General features: G+C 57.6%; 10 protein-coding genes across 10 annotated transcripts in view; 5 read left to right on the forward strand and 5 right to left on the reverse strand.

The window, feature by feature from the left end:
* The window catches only part of tpcM (methyltransferase tpcM), a gene marked incomplete at its 5' end in the record, with an annotated part of 1,965 nt that extends 1,361 nt beyond the window's left edge, over window positions 1-604 (forward strand). The window contains 2 exons of the mRNA XM_025650452.1: window positions 33-275; window positions 335-604. Coding sequence (XP_025503095.1) covers window positions 33-275; window positions 335-565 — 474 coding nt within the window. The 3' untranslated portion in view covers window positions 566-604. The remainder of the gene's footprint in view (window positions 1-32; window positions 276-334) is intronic.
* A 286-nt stretch (window positions 605-890) lies between these two features.
* BO66DRAFT_375838 (nuclear transport factor 2 family protein) lies at window positions 891-1,561 on the reverse strand (the record flags this gene model as incomplete). The annotated part of the gene is made up of 2 exons (XM_025645669.1): window positions 1,204-1,561; window positions 891-1,145 (listed from the first exon to the last, which is right to left on the reverse strand). The coding sequence occupies exons 1-2, from the start codon at window positions 1,408-1,410 to the stop codon at window positions 891-893; spliced, it is 462 nt and encodes a 153-aa protein (XP_025503096.1). The 5' UTR covers window positions 1,411-1,561.
* A 285-nt stretch (window positions 1,562-1,846) lies between these two features.
* On the forward strand, window positions 1,847-2,694 carry BO66DRAFT_421005 (SDR family oxidoreductase; the record flags this gene model as incomplete). The annotated part of the gene is made up of 2 exons (XM_025649923.1): window positions 1,847-2,509; window positions 2,560-2,694. 2 exons carry the CDS (start codon window positions 1,847-1,849, stop codon window positions 2,692-2,694), a joined length of 798 nt encoding a protein of 265 aa, XP_025503097.1.
* Window positions 2,695-2,927: 233 nt separating this feature from the next.
* tpcB (metallo-beta-lactamase type thioesterase tpcB) lies at window positions 2,928-3,915 on the reverse strand (the record flags this gene model as incomplete). The annotated part of the gene is made up of 2 exons (XM_025644742.1): window positions 2,928-3,704; window positions 3,760-3,915. Coding segments are annotated over 2 exons (933 nt in total), but the record flags the coding sequence as incomplete, so codon positions are not given.
* Window positions 3,916-4,343: 428 nt separating this feature from the next.
* tpcC (non-reducing polyketide synthase tpcC) lies at window positions 4,344-9,790 on the forward strand (the record flags this gene model as incomplete). Its single annotated transcript, XM_025643845.1, has 3 exons — window positions 4,344-4,687; window positions 4,738-8,491; window positions 8,540-9,790. 3 exons carry the CDS (start codon window positions 4,344-4,346, stop codon window positions 9,788-9,790), a joined length of 5,349 nt encoding a protein of 1,782 aa, XP_025503099.1.
* Window positions 9,791-10,736: 946 nt separating this feature from the next.
* BO66DRAFT_375847 (Scytalone dehydratase) lies at window positions 10,737-11,585 on the reverse strand (the record flags this gene model as incomplete). Its single annotated transcript, XM_025645670.1, has 3 exons — window positions 11,425-11,585; window positions 11,234-11,331; window positions 10,737-11,144 (listed from the first exon to the last, which is right to left on the reverse strand). The coding sequence occupies exons 1-3, from the start codon at window positions 11,459-11,461 to the stop codon at window positions 10,737-10,739; spliced, it is 543 nt and encodes a 180-aa protein (XP_025503100.1). The 5' UTR covers window positions 11,462-11,585.
* An 871-nt stretch (window positions 11,586-12,456) lies between these two features.
* BO66DRAFT_392503 (HSP20-like chaperone) lies at window positions 12,457-13,677 on the reverse strand (the record flags this gene model as incomplete). Its single annotated transcript, XM_025647529.1, has 1 exon — window positions 12,457-13,677. One exon carries the CDS (start codon window positions 13,675-13,677, stop codon window positions 12,457-12,459), a length of 1,221 nt encoding a protein of 406 aa, XP_025503101.1.
* A 390-nt stretch (window positions 13,678-14,067) lies between these two features.
* Window positions 14,068-15,417, forward strand: tpcG (oxidoreductase tpcG). The gene has a single exon (XM_025647530.1). The coding sequence runs from the start codon at window positions 14,313-14,315 to the stop codon at window positions 15,099-15,101; it is 789 nt and encodes a 262-aa protein (XP_025503102.1). The 5' UTR covers window positions 14,068-14,312; the 3' UTR covers window positions 15,102-15,417.
* tpcI (questin oxygenase tpcI) lies at window positions 15,222-16,586 on the reverse strand (the record flags this gene model as incomplete). Its single annotated transcript, XM_025649338.1, has 1 exon — window positions 15,222-16,586. The coding sequence occupies one exon, from the start codon at window positions 16,584-16,586 to the stop codon at window positions 15,222-15,224; it is 1,365 nt and encodes a 454-aa protein (XP_025503103.1).
* tpcK (decarboxylase tpcK) lies at window positions 16,408-17,576 on the forward strand. Its single transcript, XM_025647531.1, has 3 exons — window positions 16,408-17,028; window positions 17,091-17,287; window positions 17,345-17,576. Exons 1-3 carry the CDS (start codon window positions 16,846-16,848, stop codon window positions 17,505-17,507), a joined length of 543 nt encoding a protein of 180 aa, XP_025503104.1. The 5' UTR covers window positions 16,408-16,845; the 3' UTR covers window positions 17,508-17,576.
* Window positions 17,577-17,613: the final 37 nt, after the last annotated feature.

Here is a 17,613-nt window from a genome sequence, read left to right on the forward strand (position 1 = left end):
CCCCCCCCCTCCCCATTCTACTTTACACCCAGACCACCGACCGGTTGCCCAGTGACAAAGCTACCACCATGCCCGCCCCCGCCGCCACCCAAACCGCCACCTTAAACAAGTTCATCGACGGCTGGAAAGGCTGGACGCCGGACGGCTTTCTGGCCAGCTGGTCCGACGACTGCGCGCAAGTGACTCTGCCATTCAGCTCGGGGGTCCCGCCTCGCACCCGGGCCATCACCGAGAAGCTCTTCCCCAAGCTCATGTCCATTCTGACCAACTTTCAGGTACAGTAGCCCACCCAGCTGATTAATGGCACACGAAGGGCTAATAACACCCAATGTAGCTGACGGTGCACAACGTTATCCACGATCCAGCGGAGAGCAAAGCGGTCATCTACGCCATCACCACGGCCGACTCGCCCTTCGGGCCGTACAAGAACGAGCACGCGTGTTTTGTGTGGTTTGATGAGAGTGGCGAGTCCGTGAATCGGATCGAGGAGATGTTTGATGGGGTGTTTATGAAGAGCTTCCTGCCGAAGTTGGAGGCGTATATTAAGGGGCAGGAGGAGGCTTGAGCACAGGTAGATAGATATCTGACGGTAATTGGATGTGAGGTTTGTAGTATTGTGTTTATTCTACTCTCAGCTGCACTTACTTGGCTGGATGTGTAAACCTGATCGTGTCCGCGGTGATTTACATCACATCCTCCGAGGCCAGCCCTGAATTCGGCCTCGTAAACCCTCACCGAAACGAGACCTTCGTGTCTGGTGCATTTAGAGATACGCCCTATTTCGACGAAACCACAACCTTGACTCCCGATGCACGAGTCCATACACCATTTTTTAGGAATGAAACGATTTATCATTATAGCATTCAAAATCAACCTTCCGAACGCGGGCCCTACTTCCCCCCCGCAGCGACCGCCCCCGGCCCCCCATTCTCCTCCAGGTACCTCCCGAATTTCGGCCCAAACTCCTGCAGAAACGCGGTATCGAGCATCTCCTCGAGTCGGGCCACTTTTCCTCCGTCGTCGGTGAACGTCAGGAAAGCCGCGTACTCGAGGTTCCAGTCCCCCCACGGAAGCGTCCCCGTCGACGCCGCGTATACCGCCGCCTTGTTGTTTTCGGGATCATGGATGACGTGGTGGACGTGCAGCTGTCGGTGTTAACATTGTTTGGCCGCCTGAACGTAGCTACCGCGACTGAGTACGTACTTCATATGACTTCACCGTCGCGACGAGGGCAGGCAGAACGACCTCCACTTCCTTGCGGGTCCGAACGGGCATGTTCAGGCCGTGGGGGAGGGTGATTTGTTGGAAATCGTCGGAGAAGGTGGAGAGCCATTCTTGCGCGTCCCATTTCTTCCAGGCGGAGAGGAACCGCTGCAGTGTTGCGGCTTGAGTGGAAGCTGGGGCGGTCATTGATTGGGTGTATTTGTGATAGAGATGGTGAATGGGATTTCAAGGGCAGTGCAGGTTGTTCGGTTGTGAAGATATATTCATATATTCTCAGGGCTTGAACGTTGTAGTGACAAAATATTCGCTGGGTAGGTTGAGGCAATGGGAGGCGAAGTTCAACCGTGAATGCCATCAGGCGACAACAGACAAAGAACGCATAATCGTCGAAATGGATGGACATCCTGTGGAGTCGGAAAATGGGTTCGGGCAATAACGGGGGATTTCACGACCCGGACACCTCGACGGACGGCCTTCGGAAAAGAAAAATAGCCCTGACTGGGCACAAATATCTTGTTCGACCCGTACGCTCGATTCACGACGGTGCAAGATACACTTCCAGTAACATATCCTTCGTCGTGCCGTTGCTCTTGCGAAGTTCACAACTCACAACACTCTGAAAATGGGTTCTATCTCGTACATCCCCTACCGGCTCGATGGCAAAGTCGCCCTGGTGACCGGATCCGGCCGCGGCATCGGCGCCGCGATGGCTGTCGAGCTGGGCCGATGCGGCGCAAAGGTCATCGTCAACTACAGCAAATCCGCCGGACCCGCCAACCAGGTGGTCGAGGAGATCAAATCCCTGGGGTCCGACGCCGTCGCTCTCCAGGCCGACGTCAGCCAGGTGCCCCAGACCGTCCAGCTGTTTGAGATAGCCGTCAAGGTGTTCGGCGGTATTGACATCGTCTGCTCCAACGCCGGCGTCGTCTCATTCGGACACCTGAGCGAGGTCACCGAGGAAGAGTTTGATCGCGTCTTCAGCGTCAACACCCGGGGCCAGTTCTTCGTCGCCCGCGAAGCGTACAAGCACTTGAACCAGAATGGTCGGATCATTCTGATGAGCTCCAACACGGCCGACTCGTTCACCGTGCCAAAGCACTCGCTCTACTCCGCGTCCAAGGCGGCCATCAACACCTTTGTCCGCTGCCTGGCCAAAGACTGTGGCGACAAGAAGATCACCGTCAATGCGGTGGCCCCCGGCGGCACCGTCACCGATATGTTCCATGAGACGGCCAAGGACTATCTGCCCAACGCGGACAAGCTATCCAAAGAGCAGATCCTGGATGTGAGTTGCGTCAAGACGCGCCATTCTGTTTGCAGAGACTAACAGTATAGATTGTGGCTCATGTCTCGCCTTTGACCCGGTGCGGGTATCCCGTCGATATCGCCAAGGTAGTGTGCTTCTTGGCCTCGAGCGAGAGCGAATGGGTGAATGGGAAGGTTCTTGGAATTGATGGTGGTGCTGCTTAGATGGTTTGTCTCTAGAGCTCGATAGCCAATAAAGCTTCATATTGCACTGATGCACGAACTTTACGATTGTCACACTGCGTAGGCATGGTTTGTAGCTATCGGGAGGATATACGTCTCAAGCGGGGCTGTCAACCTTCTCAACACGACTGAGAGTCGAATAATTATGCTGGATCATACAACAATGCTCTCAGCCTCGGTGAAAGAATGCAAAAGTCAAAGCAACAATGTCAAGTAAGAGCAAACCAAGTCTTGACCCCCTTCCTCACCCGGAATGCCACCTTCCCATCCTCTGCCAGCTTCCTCAAGACCTCCTCCATGAACGGTTCTAATGCCATTTTCCGTACTTCCTCATTCACCCGAGTGCCATGAACTACGTCAATAAGCTCACCCACAGTAACACTGGCCAACTGCCCCGTGGACCTCTCCTTCCGGATCCGACCCAGCGCAGCAAGACACTGCTTTTCCCGACGGGTCTTCTGCGCCAGTTCGGTGGCAATCTTGAGATTGAGGTCGGGAATGACGGCACCGTGGGCGGGATAGCCCGTCCTACATCCTTGAGCCTGCAGCTTCCGGAGAGTGTCCATGTAGAGGCCCAGCTGCTCGACGGCGCTCGTGCCGTGGCCGAGGACATTGTCGCCCGTGAACATGGCATTTTCCTCCTCAAGGACAAAGCACATGTGGTCGTGCGAGTGGCCTGGTCCGTGAACTGCGCGGAGGGTCGCACCCTCGACTTTGAAGATTTGGCCTTCCTCGATGGGGTGTTGGCCCTGCTCGGGCGAGTTCTTGTAGATGCCATCCACCAAGTGGGGATACATCCGGATGAGATCCGGAACGCCGCCGGTATGGTCGCCGTGCCAATGGGTGAGGAACACATGGGACAACGAGATCGATCGGTTCGAGAGTGTGACGTCGATCAGATCGGCCCATTCACGGTAGCCCTGTGCGGTGTCGATGAGAAGGCGGTGCTGGCCTGTGCCCACGATATAGGTATTCGTGCCTTGCAACGTGAACTCCACCGGCCATTAGGTTCGATCATCTCGCCGGGGGGGTCGGTGAGGGGCATACCTTTCCCGCATTCTGGCCAAGAACTCGAAGCACCCGCGGGCTGAGCTGTTCGATATCCAGAAGTTTGGGCAGTTGTGACTGCTGCGTGACGAGATAGTCATCGAACGCGCAGGCGTTCAGGGTCTTGTTGATCTGTCGGTAGCCTCCTTCACCCATTTTGATCTAGGGATGCGATGGTCTGGTCAGGCTTGGAAGCGTTATCGACAATCCAGACCGGAAAATCCCAAGATTCATTTGTATAACCCGTCGGGGGTGCTGCGTCTGCGTATTCCGTTGTCCGGATCCCGACTCGGGAGTCGGGCTATTTGTCTCTGCTGCTAGTCTCTGTGGTGGGTAGTGGCAAGTACGTCGAGATAGATGGAGTGACTGGACTATTTATCCTGGGAATCCATGTCGATGTAGCTCCCTAATCAATCAGTTTGATTCACTCTCCTTTGCATTTTGGTGCGCGCTAGACACTCTCCACTCTTCTTTTGCCTGACATTCACCCTACACCTCCCTACACTTACGAATTTGCTGCCATTTGTACAGGTAGCAAGGGCATGTCGGCTCCCTCGTCGTCGTCCTCAACAGCCTCATTCGACATGGTAACCTATACCCCCCCAGCAGAGGCGCAAGACCTACCCACCAAGCTTAAGGTCCTGTACTTCAGCAACGAGTTTCCCACAGATGACCTTTCGACCCTTCTGCGCCGGTTACACAGTCATAGCAAGCACAGCAGTCATCCCATCTTGGCTCGGTTCTTGAGCGAAGCCACGAGGGTGCTGCGAAATGAGGTCAGCCAGCTACGCGTGGAACTGGGGCAGCTGGTTCCTGCTTTCGAGTCCGTGACGACTTTGGCGGGTGAGACAAAGCTACGCAAGGGACCGCTTGCTCAATCTATTGATGGAGTGTTGCTCTGTGTGCTGCAGCTGGGGATATACATTGGGTACGCCTCTCATTCCCTGTGGTTCTGCCTGTGCTGGACTAATTGATCAGGCACTGCGAACTCTATCCAGAGGACCGGGCAACAGAGACCAACAGCTTACTGACTGGCTTGGGAGTGGGTATACTGGTCTCGACAGCCGTTTCAGTCTCCACATCCCTGGACGATGCAGTCACGGCTGGTGTGGAAGTCCTGCGCATTGCCTTTCGCCTTGGCGTGTTCGTGGCCGACGTCTCGCATAACCTAGAGGCCGTTGATGCGGAGTCCGCCGAGTCATGGGCATACGTTGTCCATGGAATGACTGTCGACGAAGCTCAGACAGAGCTGGATGACATCCAAGCCAAGGAGCGGACCCCATCAGCCAGCAAGATCTTTGTCAGTGCGATCAGCGAAACCTCGGTCACTGTGAGCGGACCCCCAGCTCGGCTCAAGGCGCTCTTCCGCAATTACGCCTCGTTTCGTGATCGCAAATTTGCGCACCTCCCGGTCCATGGAGGGCTATGCCATGCAGCGCATCTCTACACGCGTGAAGACGCACAGGCAGTCGTCCGATCGCCCTCGCTACCGGCGCGATATAAGCCCGTCGTGCCCGTCATGTCCACCAGCTCCGGCCAGCCGTTTCTGGCCTCCAGTGCTGCAGAGCTGTTTGAGCAGGTGATTTTCGAAGTTCTAACCAAGCAAATCGTGTGGGACAATGTTATCCGTGGTGTTGCAGAGCGGGTCGCTAAGACCGACGTCCACGACGTCAACATCAAGGTCTTCCGTCACTCTCTTCCAGCCCAGCAGCTGTCGAGTGCGTTGACGTCCGCCATAACGGATCTCCCTGTCGATACCGACGACCTTCTGGCGTGGGTTGGATCCGATGTCGACCACGGACAGTACTCGCCCGGAAGCTCCATGCAGTCGAAGATTGCGATCGTCGGCATGTCCTGTCGCATGCCAGGTGGCGCCACGGATACCGAGAAGTTCTGGGATCTCCTTGAAGCTGGACTGGACGTACACCGGAGGATACCCGCCGATCGCTTCGATGTGGACTCGCATCACGATCCTACTGGTAAGAGGATGAATACCAGCCACACCGCGTACGGGTGCTTCATCGACGAGCCGGGCCTCTTCGACGCACCGTTCTTCAACATGTCGCCCCGTGAAGCTGAACAGACCGACCCCATGCAGCGCTTGGCCATTGTCACGGCGTATGAAGCCCTAGAGCGAGCCGGGTATGTGGCGAATCGCACGCCGGCGACAAATCTCAACCGCATCGGCACCTGGTACGGCCAGGCCAGTGACGACTATCGGGAGGTCAACACGGGTCAAGAGATCAGCACCTACTTCATCCCCGGTGGGTGTCGCGCCTTTGGTCCCGGGCGCATCAATTACTTCTTCAAGTTCGCGGGGCCCAGTTTCAACTGCGACACGGCCTGCTCCTCGAGTCTGGCCACCATCCAGGCGGCCTGCACTGCGCTCTGGGCAGGCGATGTCGACACTGTCGTCGCAGGGGGTCTGAATGTGCTCACCAACTCGGATGCGTTCGCCGGGCTCTGTAACGGTCACTTCCTCACCAAGACGCCCAACGCCTGCAAGACTTGGGACTGCACGGCTGATGGGTACTGTCGCGCCGATGGTGTCGGCTCGATTGTCATGAAGCGGCTGGACGATGCATTGGCGGACAACGACAACATCCTCGGCGTGATTCCAGCGGCGGCGACCAACCACTCTGCCAATGCGGTTTCCATCACACATCCTCACGCCGGCCACCAGTCCGATCTGTATCGGCAAGTCATGGCGCGGGCTGGCATCGACCCGCTTGACGTCAGCTACGTGGAGTTCCACGGCACGGGAACTCAGGCAGGTGATGCCGAAGAGATGGAGTCCATCACCAACGTGTTTGCCCCGATCAAGGGCAAAAGGCGAACCGCCAAACAGCCGCTTCATATCGGTGCGGTCAAGGCAAATGTTGGCCATGGAGAGGCTGCTGCGGGTGTCACGGCGCTTATCAAGGTCCTGCTGATGCTGCAAAAAGGTGCAATCCCGCCTCATGTCGGCATCAAAACTGACATCAACCCGGGCTTTCCTAAAGATATGGACCGGCGCAACCTGCATATTCCCTTCGAGACCACCGCATGGTCTAGGACGTCCGAGAAGAAGCGCATTGCGGTGGTCAACAACTTCAGTGCAGCCGGTGGTAATACTACGCTTGTGCTGGAGGAAGGTCCAGTGCGAAACAGACTTGGATCCGATCCGCGACCCAGTCATGTCTTCACCGTCTCTGCAAAAAGTAAAATCTCTCTCAAGGGCAATCTCCAGCGACTGATTGCCTACCTTGAGAAAAATGAAGATGTGAGTATGGCCGACCTGGCGTACTCGCTTACAGCCAGACGGTATCACCACAACCATCGTGTCGCTGTTACCGCGACAGACGTGAGCAGCCTGAAGCAACAGCTTATTTCCAAGCTGGACGGGGTCGACTCCATGAAGCCAATTCCCACAACCGGAGCACCGCCCGTGGCGTTTGTCTTCACCGGGCAAGGCGCCGCCGACAAGTCGATGAACCTGCAGCTGTACCACCACTCCCCATTCTTCCGGTCCCAGCTCGAAAGCCTTGACCGTCTGGGTCAACAGCACGGCTTTCCCTCGTTCCTTCCAGCCGTCGATGGCAGTTATCCCAAAGACCACGCCTGGTCGCCCGTCATCACCCAAGTGGCTCACACCAGCGTGGAGATTGCCTTGGCCAAATACTGGGAGACCCTGGGTATCAAACCCGAAGTCGTCGCCGGACATAGTCTGGGCGAGTACGCGGCCTTCGTCATCGCCGGTGTCCTCTCCGCAAGCGACGCCATTTTCCTGGTTGGGTCGCGTGCTCAGATGCTGGAGTCCTTGTGTACTGCCGGCACGCACAAGATGATGGCCGTCAAGGCGTCGCGACGCGAGATTGAGGATGCGGTCAAGGACCTTCCGTATGACCTCGCATGCGTGAATGGGCCCAAGGAGACGGTTCTGTCAGGGACCACCGAGCAGATGGAAGCCGTTTCGGTCCCTCTCAAAGACCAAGGCTACAGGGTCATCTTCCTCGATGTCCCATTTGCTTTCCACTCCGCCCAGACCGACCCCATCCTGGACCTGTTTGAGGAGACCGCTAGCAAGAGCGTCATCTTCCGCCCACCCACGCTGCCCATCGTCTCCCCCTTGCTGGGTAAAGTTGTCTTTGATGAAAAGTCTCTCAATGCCGAGTACTTGCGCCGAGCGACGCGCGGAACAGTTGATTTCTTGTCGGCCATGCAGAACGCGCAGGAGACCTCGATCGTCGACAAGGACACCGTCTGGGTTGAGGTCGGGCCGCACCCGGTCTGTGTGGCATTCATCAAAGCCAGCTTCGACCCTGCTCCGGTAACAGTGGGCTCTTTCCGTCGTGGGGAGGACAACTGGACCACTCTCGCAGCGAGTCTGGGGCAGCTTCACACCGCGGGGCTGCAGGTGCGCTGGGATGAGTTCCACCGGCCTTTTGAGGCGGCGCTGCGTCTTCTAGATCTGCCCACCTATAACTGGAACGAGAAAAACTACTGGATTCAGTATAGAGGCGATTGGGCGCTCACCAAGGGCAATACCTTTTACGATGCGGAGAAGGGTATCAATCGACAGGCCGCGGCTGCCCCGGTCTCTAGTCTCAGCACCACCACTGTGCAGCAGATCATCGAGGAGAACTTCTCTGGATCGTCCGGCAAGGTCGTCATGCAGTCTGACCTGATGCAGCCTGATCTCCTTGCCGCGGCGCACGGACACAAGATGAACAACTGCGGTGTCGTTACGTCCGTAAGTGCTTATCAAACCTTCTGCCTCGGGCTTTTACTGACTACTTAGTCCATCCATGGGGACATCGTATACACCCTCGGTGAATACCTCTACAAGAAGCTCATCCCCACGGCCAAGACCGTGCATGTCAACATCACTGACCTGAAGGTAACCAAGGGGCTCGTAGCCCAAAGCAACACCAAGGTGCCGCAGTACTTCCGCGTCACCGCGACAACAGCCGACATCCACGCCGGTGCCGCCGACTTCGTCTGGGCGAACGTCGCCAACGACGGCACCGTCTCGGAACCCTTTGCAACCTGCCGCGTCGTGTACGGCGATGCGGATGACTGGCTCTCATCATGGAGCCCGCTCGCGCACCTGGTGCAGGGCCGCATCGAGACCCTGGAGCGTCTCGCCGCGGAGGGGATCGCCAACCGCTTCTCGCACAAGATGGCGTACACCCTCTTCGGCAGCAACCTGGTCGAGTACGCCGACAAGTACCGGGGCATGCAAGCGGTCGTGATGCACGAGTTCGAGGCGTTCGCCGACGTCACCCTCAAGCACGTCTCCGGCGGCGGGAGCTACACCGTGCCTCCGTACTTCATCGACAGCGTGGCGCATCTGGCCGGGTTCATCATGAACGTCTCCGACGCCAGCGACACGGCCAACACCTTCTGCGTGACCCCGGGATGGGACAGTATGCGCTTCGCGCGGCCCTTGGTCCCCGGCCAGCGGTACCGGTCCTATGTCAAGATGATCCCCACCGCCGACGATCCCTCCGTCTATCTGGGGGATGTGTATGTCTTCCAGGACAATGTGATCGTCGGGATGGTGGGCGGCATCCAGTTCCGTCGCTACCCCCGCATCCTCATGAACCGGTTCTTCGCCGCGCCGGACTCGTCCATTGCCAAGTCCTATGCTGCGGCTGGGGGTGCCGGTCCTGCCGTGTCTGCCCCGGCGCCTGCTGCTCCTGTCTCGCAGCCCACGCCCGCGGTGGTAGACGCTGCCCCCCCGGTCAATCCGTCAGCACCGACCCCTGCCTCTACACCAGCACCGGCGGCCGCTGCTGCTGCCCCGGCTGTCGACTCCGACAGCACATCCGGCAAGGCGCTGGCTTTGATTGCCACCGAAGCCGGTCTCGACCCATCCGATCTCACCGACGACGCAGCATTTGCCAATCTGGGTGTGGACAGCCTGATGAGTCTGGTGATCGCCGAGAAGTTCCGCGAGGAACTGGGGATTGTGGTGGCCGGGAGTCTGTTCTTGGAGTATCCTACCATTGGAGCTCTGCGGTCGTGGTTGGAGGAGTATTATAGTTAGACCTGACATTTGTTTTGTGATCTCGGTGGGAAGATTGTGTTACGGTTGCTGCGCGACAATTTGTTCATCATCTGCAATATCTCTACAGAATCCAGATCGGAGCGTGTAATATCGCCTTGAAAGTCCAATGATCATTAAATATTCCTAATGCCCCCAGTAGAATTTTATGATCATCGTCCTCTATCGCCAAATTCTTTCAGGATGATGAAGTGTTGGTGGGTTGGTGGCTGAGTTGGGCGGCTGTATAGGAGACATTTTCATCCTAGTAGATTTGGTTGCTATACAAACAAGAACCATATTCTATAGACCTATTTTCGATGTATAGGTGTGCGTGTTATATCGGGAATGATTGAACTACCTGGGCTCCCAGCTGTAAATACTTGTTAATCTGCTTCTCTGAAGAGGGATTCCGCGTCTAAGATCTATTAATATTCATTAGAAGATATTTTTGGAATTTTAGGATGTGTACCCCTCGATATAGTCTTTTCTTCACACAAGTACTCGAATTATGGCAATGCAATATCTTGTTCTGAAAATGAAACAGATATATACATGTACACATATGGAGAGCTGGTATTAAGTAGGCTATAATTTAAGCCTTAGTGTCCTTAATATAATTTTAACATTCTTAGACTTTATTCTCTTCTATTTTCCCTATCTTTTAGTAAACTTAACCTCTAGATAAAAGCTCGATAGTAGAGTTCTATATCAATTCATGTAGCTGCCGACTCGCAAAGAGCCCCGGAGGAAGGACTTTATCATTCAAGAATAAGGCTTTCATGAATCAATTCAGCAATCGCAGTCCAGAGGGCCACATCCTCAATAGTAACGCATAATCACCCCCCATCCACCATCCTCATCCTCGTACTTGCAGAAGATCATTCGCGCCATCAATGCCGGCATCGGCATCGATTCATCTACCCATCCACACACAACCCACCCCCCCTCATTGCCCATTCTCCTCCGAGTCCGCGCCCCCCTCCTCCCCAAAATGCTCCTTCCCCTCCGCAAACACCTGGTCGTAGTCAAACTCCGTCCAGTTGATCTGGGGACACACGCCCGCAAAGCGCCACTCGCCCTCGACGCGGGCGTACCACATGGTCGCCGTCCCGTGCGCATGGCCCTTGACCGCCACCTCGGCGAGGGTCTCGTCCGTGTACCGCTGATGGGCGACGCGCAGCTGGTGGCGGCCCACGATGGCGTCGTCGGCCGTCTTCTCCCACGCGCTCAGCCCGACCAGGTGCTGCGTCCGGAGGCGCGGGTTGCCCAGGAAGCGCGGGTCGGAGGCCATGCGGATGAACTCGTCGCGCGGCATCGCGTCCCAGAGTTTGTTGAGGAAGGACCGGTAGTCGATCTACAGGGAAAAAGAAATCAGAGGGCGGGAATTGAACTGGCTGCAGTGGTTAGGAAGGGGGGCTCGGAAAGGCCCGGGGCAAGCCCTACACGCAGGGTGGGAGCCACGCTCGCCCGCAGACGCTCCCAGTCTTTCGTGTCGTAGCTGTCGGCCCATTCGAAGAGGGCGCGCTGGCAGCTGGTGATCTCTGGGGGGTTGGTCAGTATTTTGCGATTTGCGGGGCAAGGGGGGGATTAGGGTGGAGGAGGTCATGTGACCTGGTGTGGTTGTTGGGAAGTACCTTCGAACGTAGGGGTCTTGGACATTGTGATTGTCATCGTGGACTGGATTCTTGGGCTTGGGGAGTGCGAGTGTGGTTTTTCGGATTAGGGTACACAACCTTCCCACTCTGTGGAAACTTGTATCAAGTGCTGGTGGTTGTTGGTGGTGGATGGATGCGTCGGGAAGCGAGGCTCGGGTGATTCGCATTCGGATTCGGGTTTCGGGGCATTTCTGGTTTGGCGACCCCCATCAATCCCTGCTCGCGTGGTACAATGGTAATGGCCCGAGGTCGGTTGCACCGGGTTTCATGTTTCTGGCCGCGGAGGAATTTCCCCTGGCTTGCGTTGAGGAAGTAGGGGTTCTAGGTACAATTGCAGTCTGGTCGACCGTGGCGGTCGATGCTAGCTCTTGTCCTTGTGTGAGCATGGCATTTCTGGTCGACTGGTTTGCCTCCGTGGGTCAATATGCAAATGGGTTCGTAGAATCAGGAATACATCATCGCCGAGCCATGAGGGGTTGCGAGCAAACTGTATCTCTATTGACAGACTAGTTGTCATCTTCAGGGCAGTCGGCCTTTGCTTGCCTGTAGAGAGGGTGGAAGTTCGACTTGGCGGGACGGGAGGCTTTCCTTTCCAGTTGCCACTGCACGATCAGTGTCACTCCGTCCACACCCCCCTTCTTGCGGCTGGCTGTGTTTGACCGCTGTGCAAATGTAAAGCATGATAATAGTGCTCTAGACAATCAATGGTGGAAAACGTCCAGTGCGCGCACTTATTTCTTGTTGTGTGAAGCGAAGACCTTTTATATATATTGCTGCTCCTTGCTTTGCGGCCAAGGGTGAGACATCGTTGTCGATCGCCTTGGCTGAGATCAAACTCGCAGTGGTTGTATCAGGTCTGAGTCTGGATATGAGAGATAGCTACAGATTACATCAACCGAGATGCAAACACGAATGAAGTACAGTACATTAACTACCAACTATCTATCGACTGCCCTATCCCAATAACCCATTCATCCACCTTCCCGCAGCCTCCTCCCCACACAACCCCCCTCACTCAATCACCACCTTCTTCACCTCAACATCATCCGGCTCCGTCTTCGGCACCTCGACAACCAGCACCCCATCCTCCAACTTGGCCGAGATGGCCTCGCCATCCACTTTCGGCGCACTGCCCGGGCCGCCTAGTCGTACTTTGCGCTCAAACGCCCCCACCCGGCGCTCATCCAGCGCAATCGTCTTCAGCAGCTCCTCTGACCCGGGCCGAGCGATAGTCCCCGAAATACCAAGCTGCACAGCCCTGGGGTCCCAACTGACCTCGACATCTTCCTTCTTCGCGCCGGGCAGAGGCATGTGGATCACGAACGCCTCGGGGGTGTCGAACACGTCCACGTCGGGTTGGTATGTATCGGATTTGACTCCGGGGAACGTATAGGGCTGTTGATTGGAGTAGAGGAGAGGGAAGCCCCAAGGGTGGTGGGGTGCGTCGAAGCCGGTGCGTGCACTGTAACCATTTGCATTTGCACCCCATCCTCGGCCCCCGGGTCCGCCTCGCTGGAACCCGGGGAACGTGTCAGACGGCTGCTGATAAGGCAATTCGCCTGCGCCGTGTGTTTGCGCAGCCGGGAATTGGTACGGCTGGCGCGGGAACGCGGGCTTGCATTTGTTGTCATCATCGACATCGTTGTCGTTGTCGTCGCCCCATGGGGACGGATAGGGCTGGCGCCAGGGAATGGGACCCGGATACGGGTACGGCTGGTGGCCCTCGGCGGGTCCCGGGTAGGGATATGGCTTGCGCGGGAACGGCTTGGGCTTTGTTCCGTCGTCATCGCCCCACGGCGAAGGGTAGGGCTTTCTGCCTTCCGCCGCGCCTGGGAAGGCGTGTGGCTGGTGCCATGGGAGAGGGCCGGGGTAGGTGTGTGGCTGCTGCGCGTAGCCCGGGAACGGGTATGGTTTGCGGCCCTCGGGCGCGCCGGGGAAGGTGTATGGTGGGTGGCCCTTGGCCGGCCCGGGGTATGAATATGGCTTGCGCGGAGCCGTGGCCTCACCGGGTTCGTGGGTGGCCTCGTTGGTGTTGTCCCCGTCGCGGGGCTGCGCCGCCCAAGGCGATGGGTAGGGGTGGCCGGGGCGACCGACCTGGTTCGGGGCGGATTGGAAGGCCCAGGGGTTGGGGTTGGGGTGAGGAGAGGAGAATGGGTGAGTTGGGCCCTGTTCGTCTGTGTTGGCGGCAAAGGCCCAGGGTGGGATGTTCTGGTTCAGGGCGCGGATGGTCATGTTTTTAAAGTAGTCGAAACGACGGTGTGGAGTAAGATTGAAGGGCAAGATGGTGTTGGACTAGAGTTGACTGACTGCTGCTGATGGATTGGGATCAGAATGGGGACACGAAACCATACTCGATGTCTCCCTTTTATAGTTCCAATCCAGGCAACCAAAATTCACCAATCTATCCTCTACAGCGACTGAGTTTGCCACAAGTTGGTTGCTGTGGATCTGTGGCGCCGTCAAATTCATTGATGGCGGACAATGTCGGACCTCCTAACCCCCGAGCTGTCAATTGCCTGCTATTGTTGGGCTTCAAACCTCCCTCGGACATTCTACCCCCCGACCACATCCCAAAACAGCCCCCTTTTCCTGCATCCACCCCACCCCCTTGGATGGGAGTCCCTCGAATTAAGTATGACACAACTGACACGGCGTACGACAGATTCGGACACGCTACACCCCGATAGCCTATTTCTCGTTGCCCGTGGACTACTATCTCCCGACAAGCGTCCTGCTCAGCGCGCATGTCCGAACCCCGAAGCTGCCATCGCAGGCCAAGAAGCCCGATCGATAAGATCATGGACTGGCCGGCCAGGATCGAGAACAACAGACAAAGAAAGACCGGTCGCTAATTCCTGCGTCATACCATGTCCACCTACGCGATCCTTGGTGCCACCGGCAACTGTGGGACAGCTCTCATCGACAACCTGCTGCGCACCGAAAATGCGCGGATCCACGCCTATTGCCGCAACAAGGCCAAGCTGACCCAAAAGGTCCCAGCGGTCGCCGACAGCAAACGCGTCACGGTGTATGAAGGGAATATCTACGATGTTGACCTGCTGGCTGAATGCATACGCGACACGCGCGCCATCTTCCACGTGGTGACGACTAACGACAATGTGCCCGGCTGCCACGTCGGCCTGGACACGGCGAAGAGCATCATCGCCGCCATCGAGAAGCTGAAGGTCCACGGCCAGCTGCGCGCACCCCTCCCCAAAATCGTCCTGCTCTCCTCCGGCACCATCGACGACCATCTCAGCCGCCACATGCCGTGGTGGTTCCGCCCCATCCTTCGCACCGCCGCCTCGCACGTCTACGAGGACCTGCGCCGGACTGAGGCCTACCTCCGGGCGCAGGCGGACCTGGTTTCCACGATTTTCATCAAGCCCGGCGGGCTCGCGGTGGATGCGCAACGCGGCCACGAGCTGAATCTCGACCACGACGAATCGTTCGTCTCGTACCTCGACCTGGCCGCGGGGATGATCGAGGCCGCATGTGACGAGGACGGGAGATACGAGATGAAGAATGTCAGCGTGGTGAATAGGAACGGGTCGGCCAAGTTTCCCTCCGGCACCCCGATGTGTATTGCCACCGGTCTAGCGAGACATTTCTTTCCGTTTCTGCACGCCTATCTGCCATCTACCGGGCCTAGCTAGTGATTACACGACATCGAATAAACTATACCACGCGATTGTGTTGGTTCGCGCAAAGCAATTCCACAAAGTTAATTACATATGGTCACATTTCAACAGTATTCTAATCCACCCAAAAATCCACTAAGCAAGATCCGGCCGGATCTTCCACCCCATGTCAAAGCCCGTAAAATTCACAAACTTCTGGTCGGTGGGCCAGTCCTTGGTCGTGTCCAGCGCCATGCGCGCAATCTTCAACCACATATCGCCCTTAACCGGGAACGCATCGGGGTACTCGGCCTCGAACGGGCGCGCAGCCTCCTGGCCGTTCTTCAGCGCGCGGATCATCTTCGCCACATGCCCGTCGTCGTGCTCTTTGTTGACGGCTGCGTACAGCTCCTTCCAGCCCATGTCCGCGCTGAAGTCGTCGTGGTAGTCCGTGATCGCGTCGTCGTGCAGCTCGGCGGACCCGCTGACCACGTACCAGGCCAAATCCAGCCGGCCCTTCCACTCCACGAGGCGGACGCGGTCCGCGAGGCTGATCCAGTCCTGTCGGATGAGCACGCTGAAGAAGAGGGAGCTGGTGAGGGTGTGCATGTAGAAGAAGTCGATCTTGCGCTTGCGGCCGGGCCGCTGGCTGGCGCCGGCCATGTAGGCGCAGACGCTGATCATCTCAGCGGTGCGGCGCTGCAGCTCGCGCTCGTCGGGCTTGACGGTGAACTGCGAGCCGAGGGCCGCCGTCTCGAGGAGGGCGCGGCCGACGACGCCGTCGCGCATCTTGTTGCCGAAGTCCTCCCAGCGCGGGGCGGCCCGGATCGCCTCGGTGGCGCGGGCCTCGCGCAGCAGCTGCACCAGCGGCTTGGGGTGCGCCGGCGGGTACGCGATGGCCGCCTGCGCCTCGCACGCCTCGAACAGCCGGCTGATGTGGCTGTCGTCGTGAGCGGCAGCCTGCGCCAGCGCCTCCGCGATCAGACTGGGCTGCTGGAACTCGATCCCCAGCCCCAGGTGGATCACCGGGTGGTAGGCGCCCTCGTACAGCCGCGCCAGCATCTTCTCGGCGACCGCGCTGCGCGAGAACACGTACCGTTTCACGACGGCCTGCCACCCGTGCGCGTCCATCTGCCGCTGGAAGAAGACCAGGAACGAGGTGTACTGCGTGATCGCGCCCAGCGTTTCGAGGAAGAAGGCCTCGTCCGTGAGCCGCTCGACCGTCGCGCTGTCGACCGCCGGGATCGGCCGCTGGATGCCCACCCCGTCGTCGTAGGCGCGCTGGATGTCCGCGGGCCCGGCCCCCAGCGCCAGGCAGGTCAGGATCGAGTGCGCGATGTGGTTGTGGCCCGCCCGGTCGCGGAAGAACATGTGCCATTCCTCGTGGTTCTTCTGGAGGAGCCGGTTGGCTTCCTGGATCGAGGCGCGGTCCACGGCCGCGTCGCCCAGGAGGCCGACGTGCTCGTCCGACAGGCCGATCCGCGAGTTCAACGTGACGGTTTCGGTTGCGGTGGAGCCCATGGTTGGTCGTTGCTGTTTTAGCTTTTGGTTTGGGTTTGACTGGATGTCGAGTGGTCCTGTTGCTCCTGATGCGGGCTATATACATGATCAACCCTAACCGGGACAATGGAAATCGGGAAGCGGACTGCGACGCCCGGACCCCGAACCCCCTTGCAATCCACCCGAACCCATCACCCCATATATTCGGGGCATTTAGCACGCCCTGCTGGGTTCGCAATGAGCGGACCCTGCGTGACACACATCACCAGAAATCGCTACGATGACTGCGACTGCAACAACAGAAACAGAGGGCCTCCCGCCCAGCCGGTATCTCTGCCTGACCATCCTGGGCTATCGCAAGCCCGGCATGAGCGAGGAGGCCTACCGGCGACATATGATCCAGGTCTCGGCGCCCCTGACAAAAGACCTCATGGTCAAATACGGAGTCAAGCGGTGGACGGTGGTGCGCATCGTCTTCTCGGATCAAGTGCCCGCACGAGCGAACTGACACAAGGGGCTATGCAGATCCACAATCCGACGCAGACGCGCCTCTTGATGAACCGGATCTATGATCGCCAGATGGCCAACATCGCCGACTATGATTGCTTCAGTCAGGTGGTGTTCGAGAGCGTGGAGCACTACAAGAAGATGAAAGAGGATCCGTACTACAAGGAGCATCTTTTTGGGGATCATGAGCACTTTGCGGATACGCGACGCAGCCAGTAGGTTTTATCCCCAGCCCCTGGGATGAGAGCGGGTTTGTCTGACTGGCAGCGTAGAATGACGATCGGGTGGATCGAGGAATGGATCAATGATGGTACCGTGCGAGAGGGATTGGAGTTTCCCAGTGATGCCCAGCGGGGAGCGCCGGGGATTGTGTCGGCATCGGGCCTGGCCATGATGACTGTGTTTCTGGGCGCGTTTATCTTTCTTTCGAGATAGCTTGGATCGAACTACGCCTCGACGAAAGTTTATGTATGTGCAGAGATACCGGATTTGCAGACTGTGTAGCCGTTACTATAATACTAGTGGAATACAATCGCTCCCC

This window comes from Aspergillus aculeatinus, assembly GCF_003184765.1.
Source record: "Aspergillus aculeatinus CBS 121060 unplaced genomic scaffold BO66scaffold_29, whole genome shotgun sequence".
NCBI classification, from domain to species: domain Eukaryota; kingdom Fungi; phylum Ascomycota; class Eurotiomycetes; order Eurotiales; family Aspergillaceae; genus Aspergillus; species Aspergillus aculeatinus.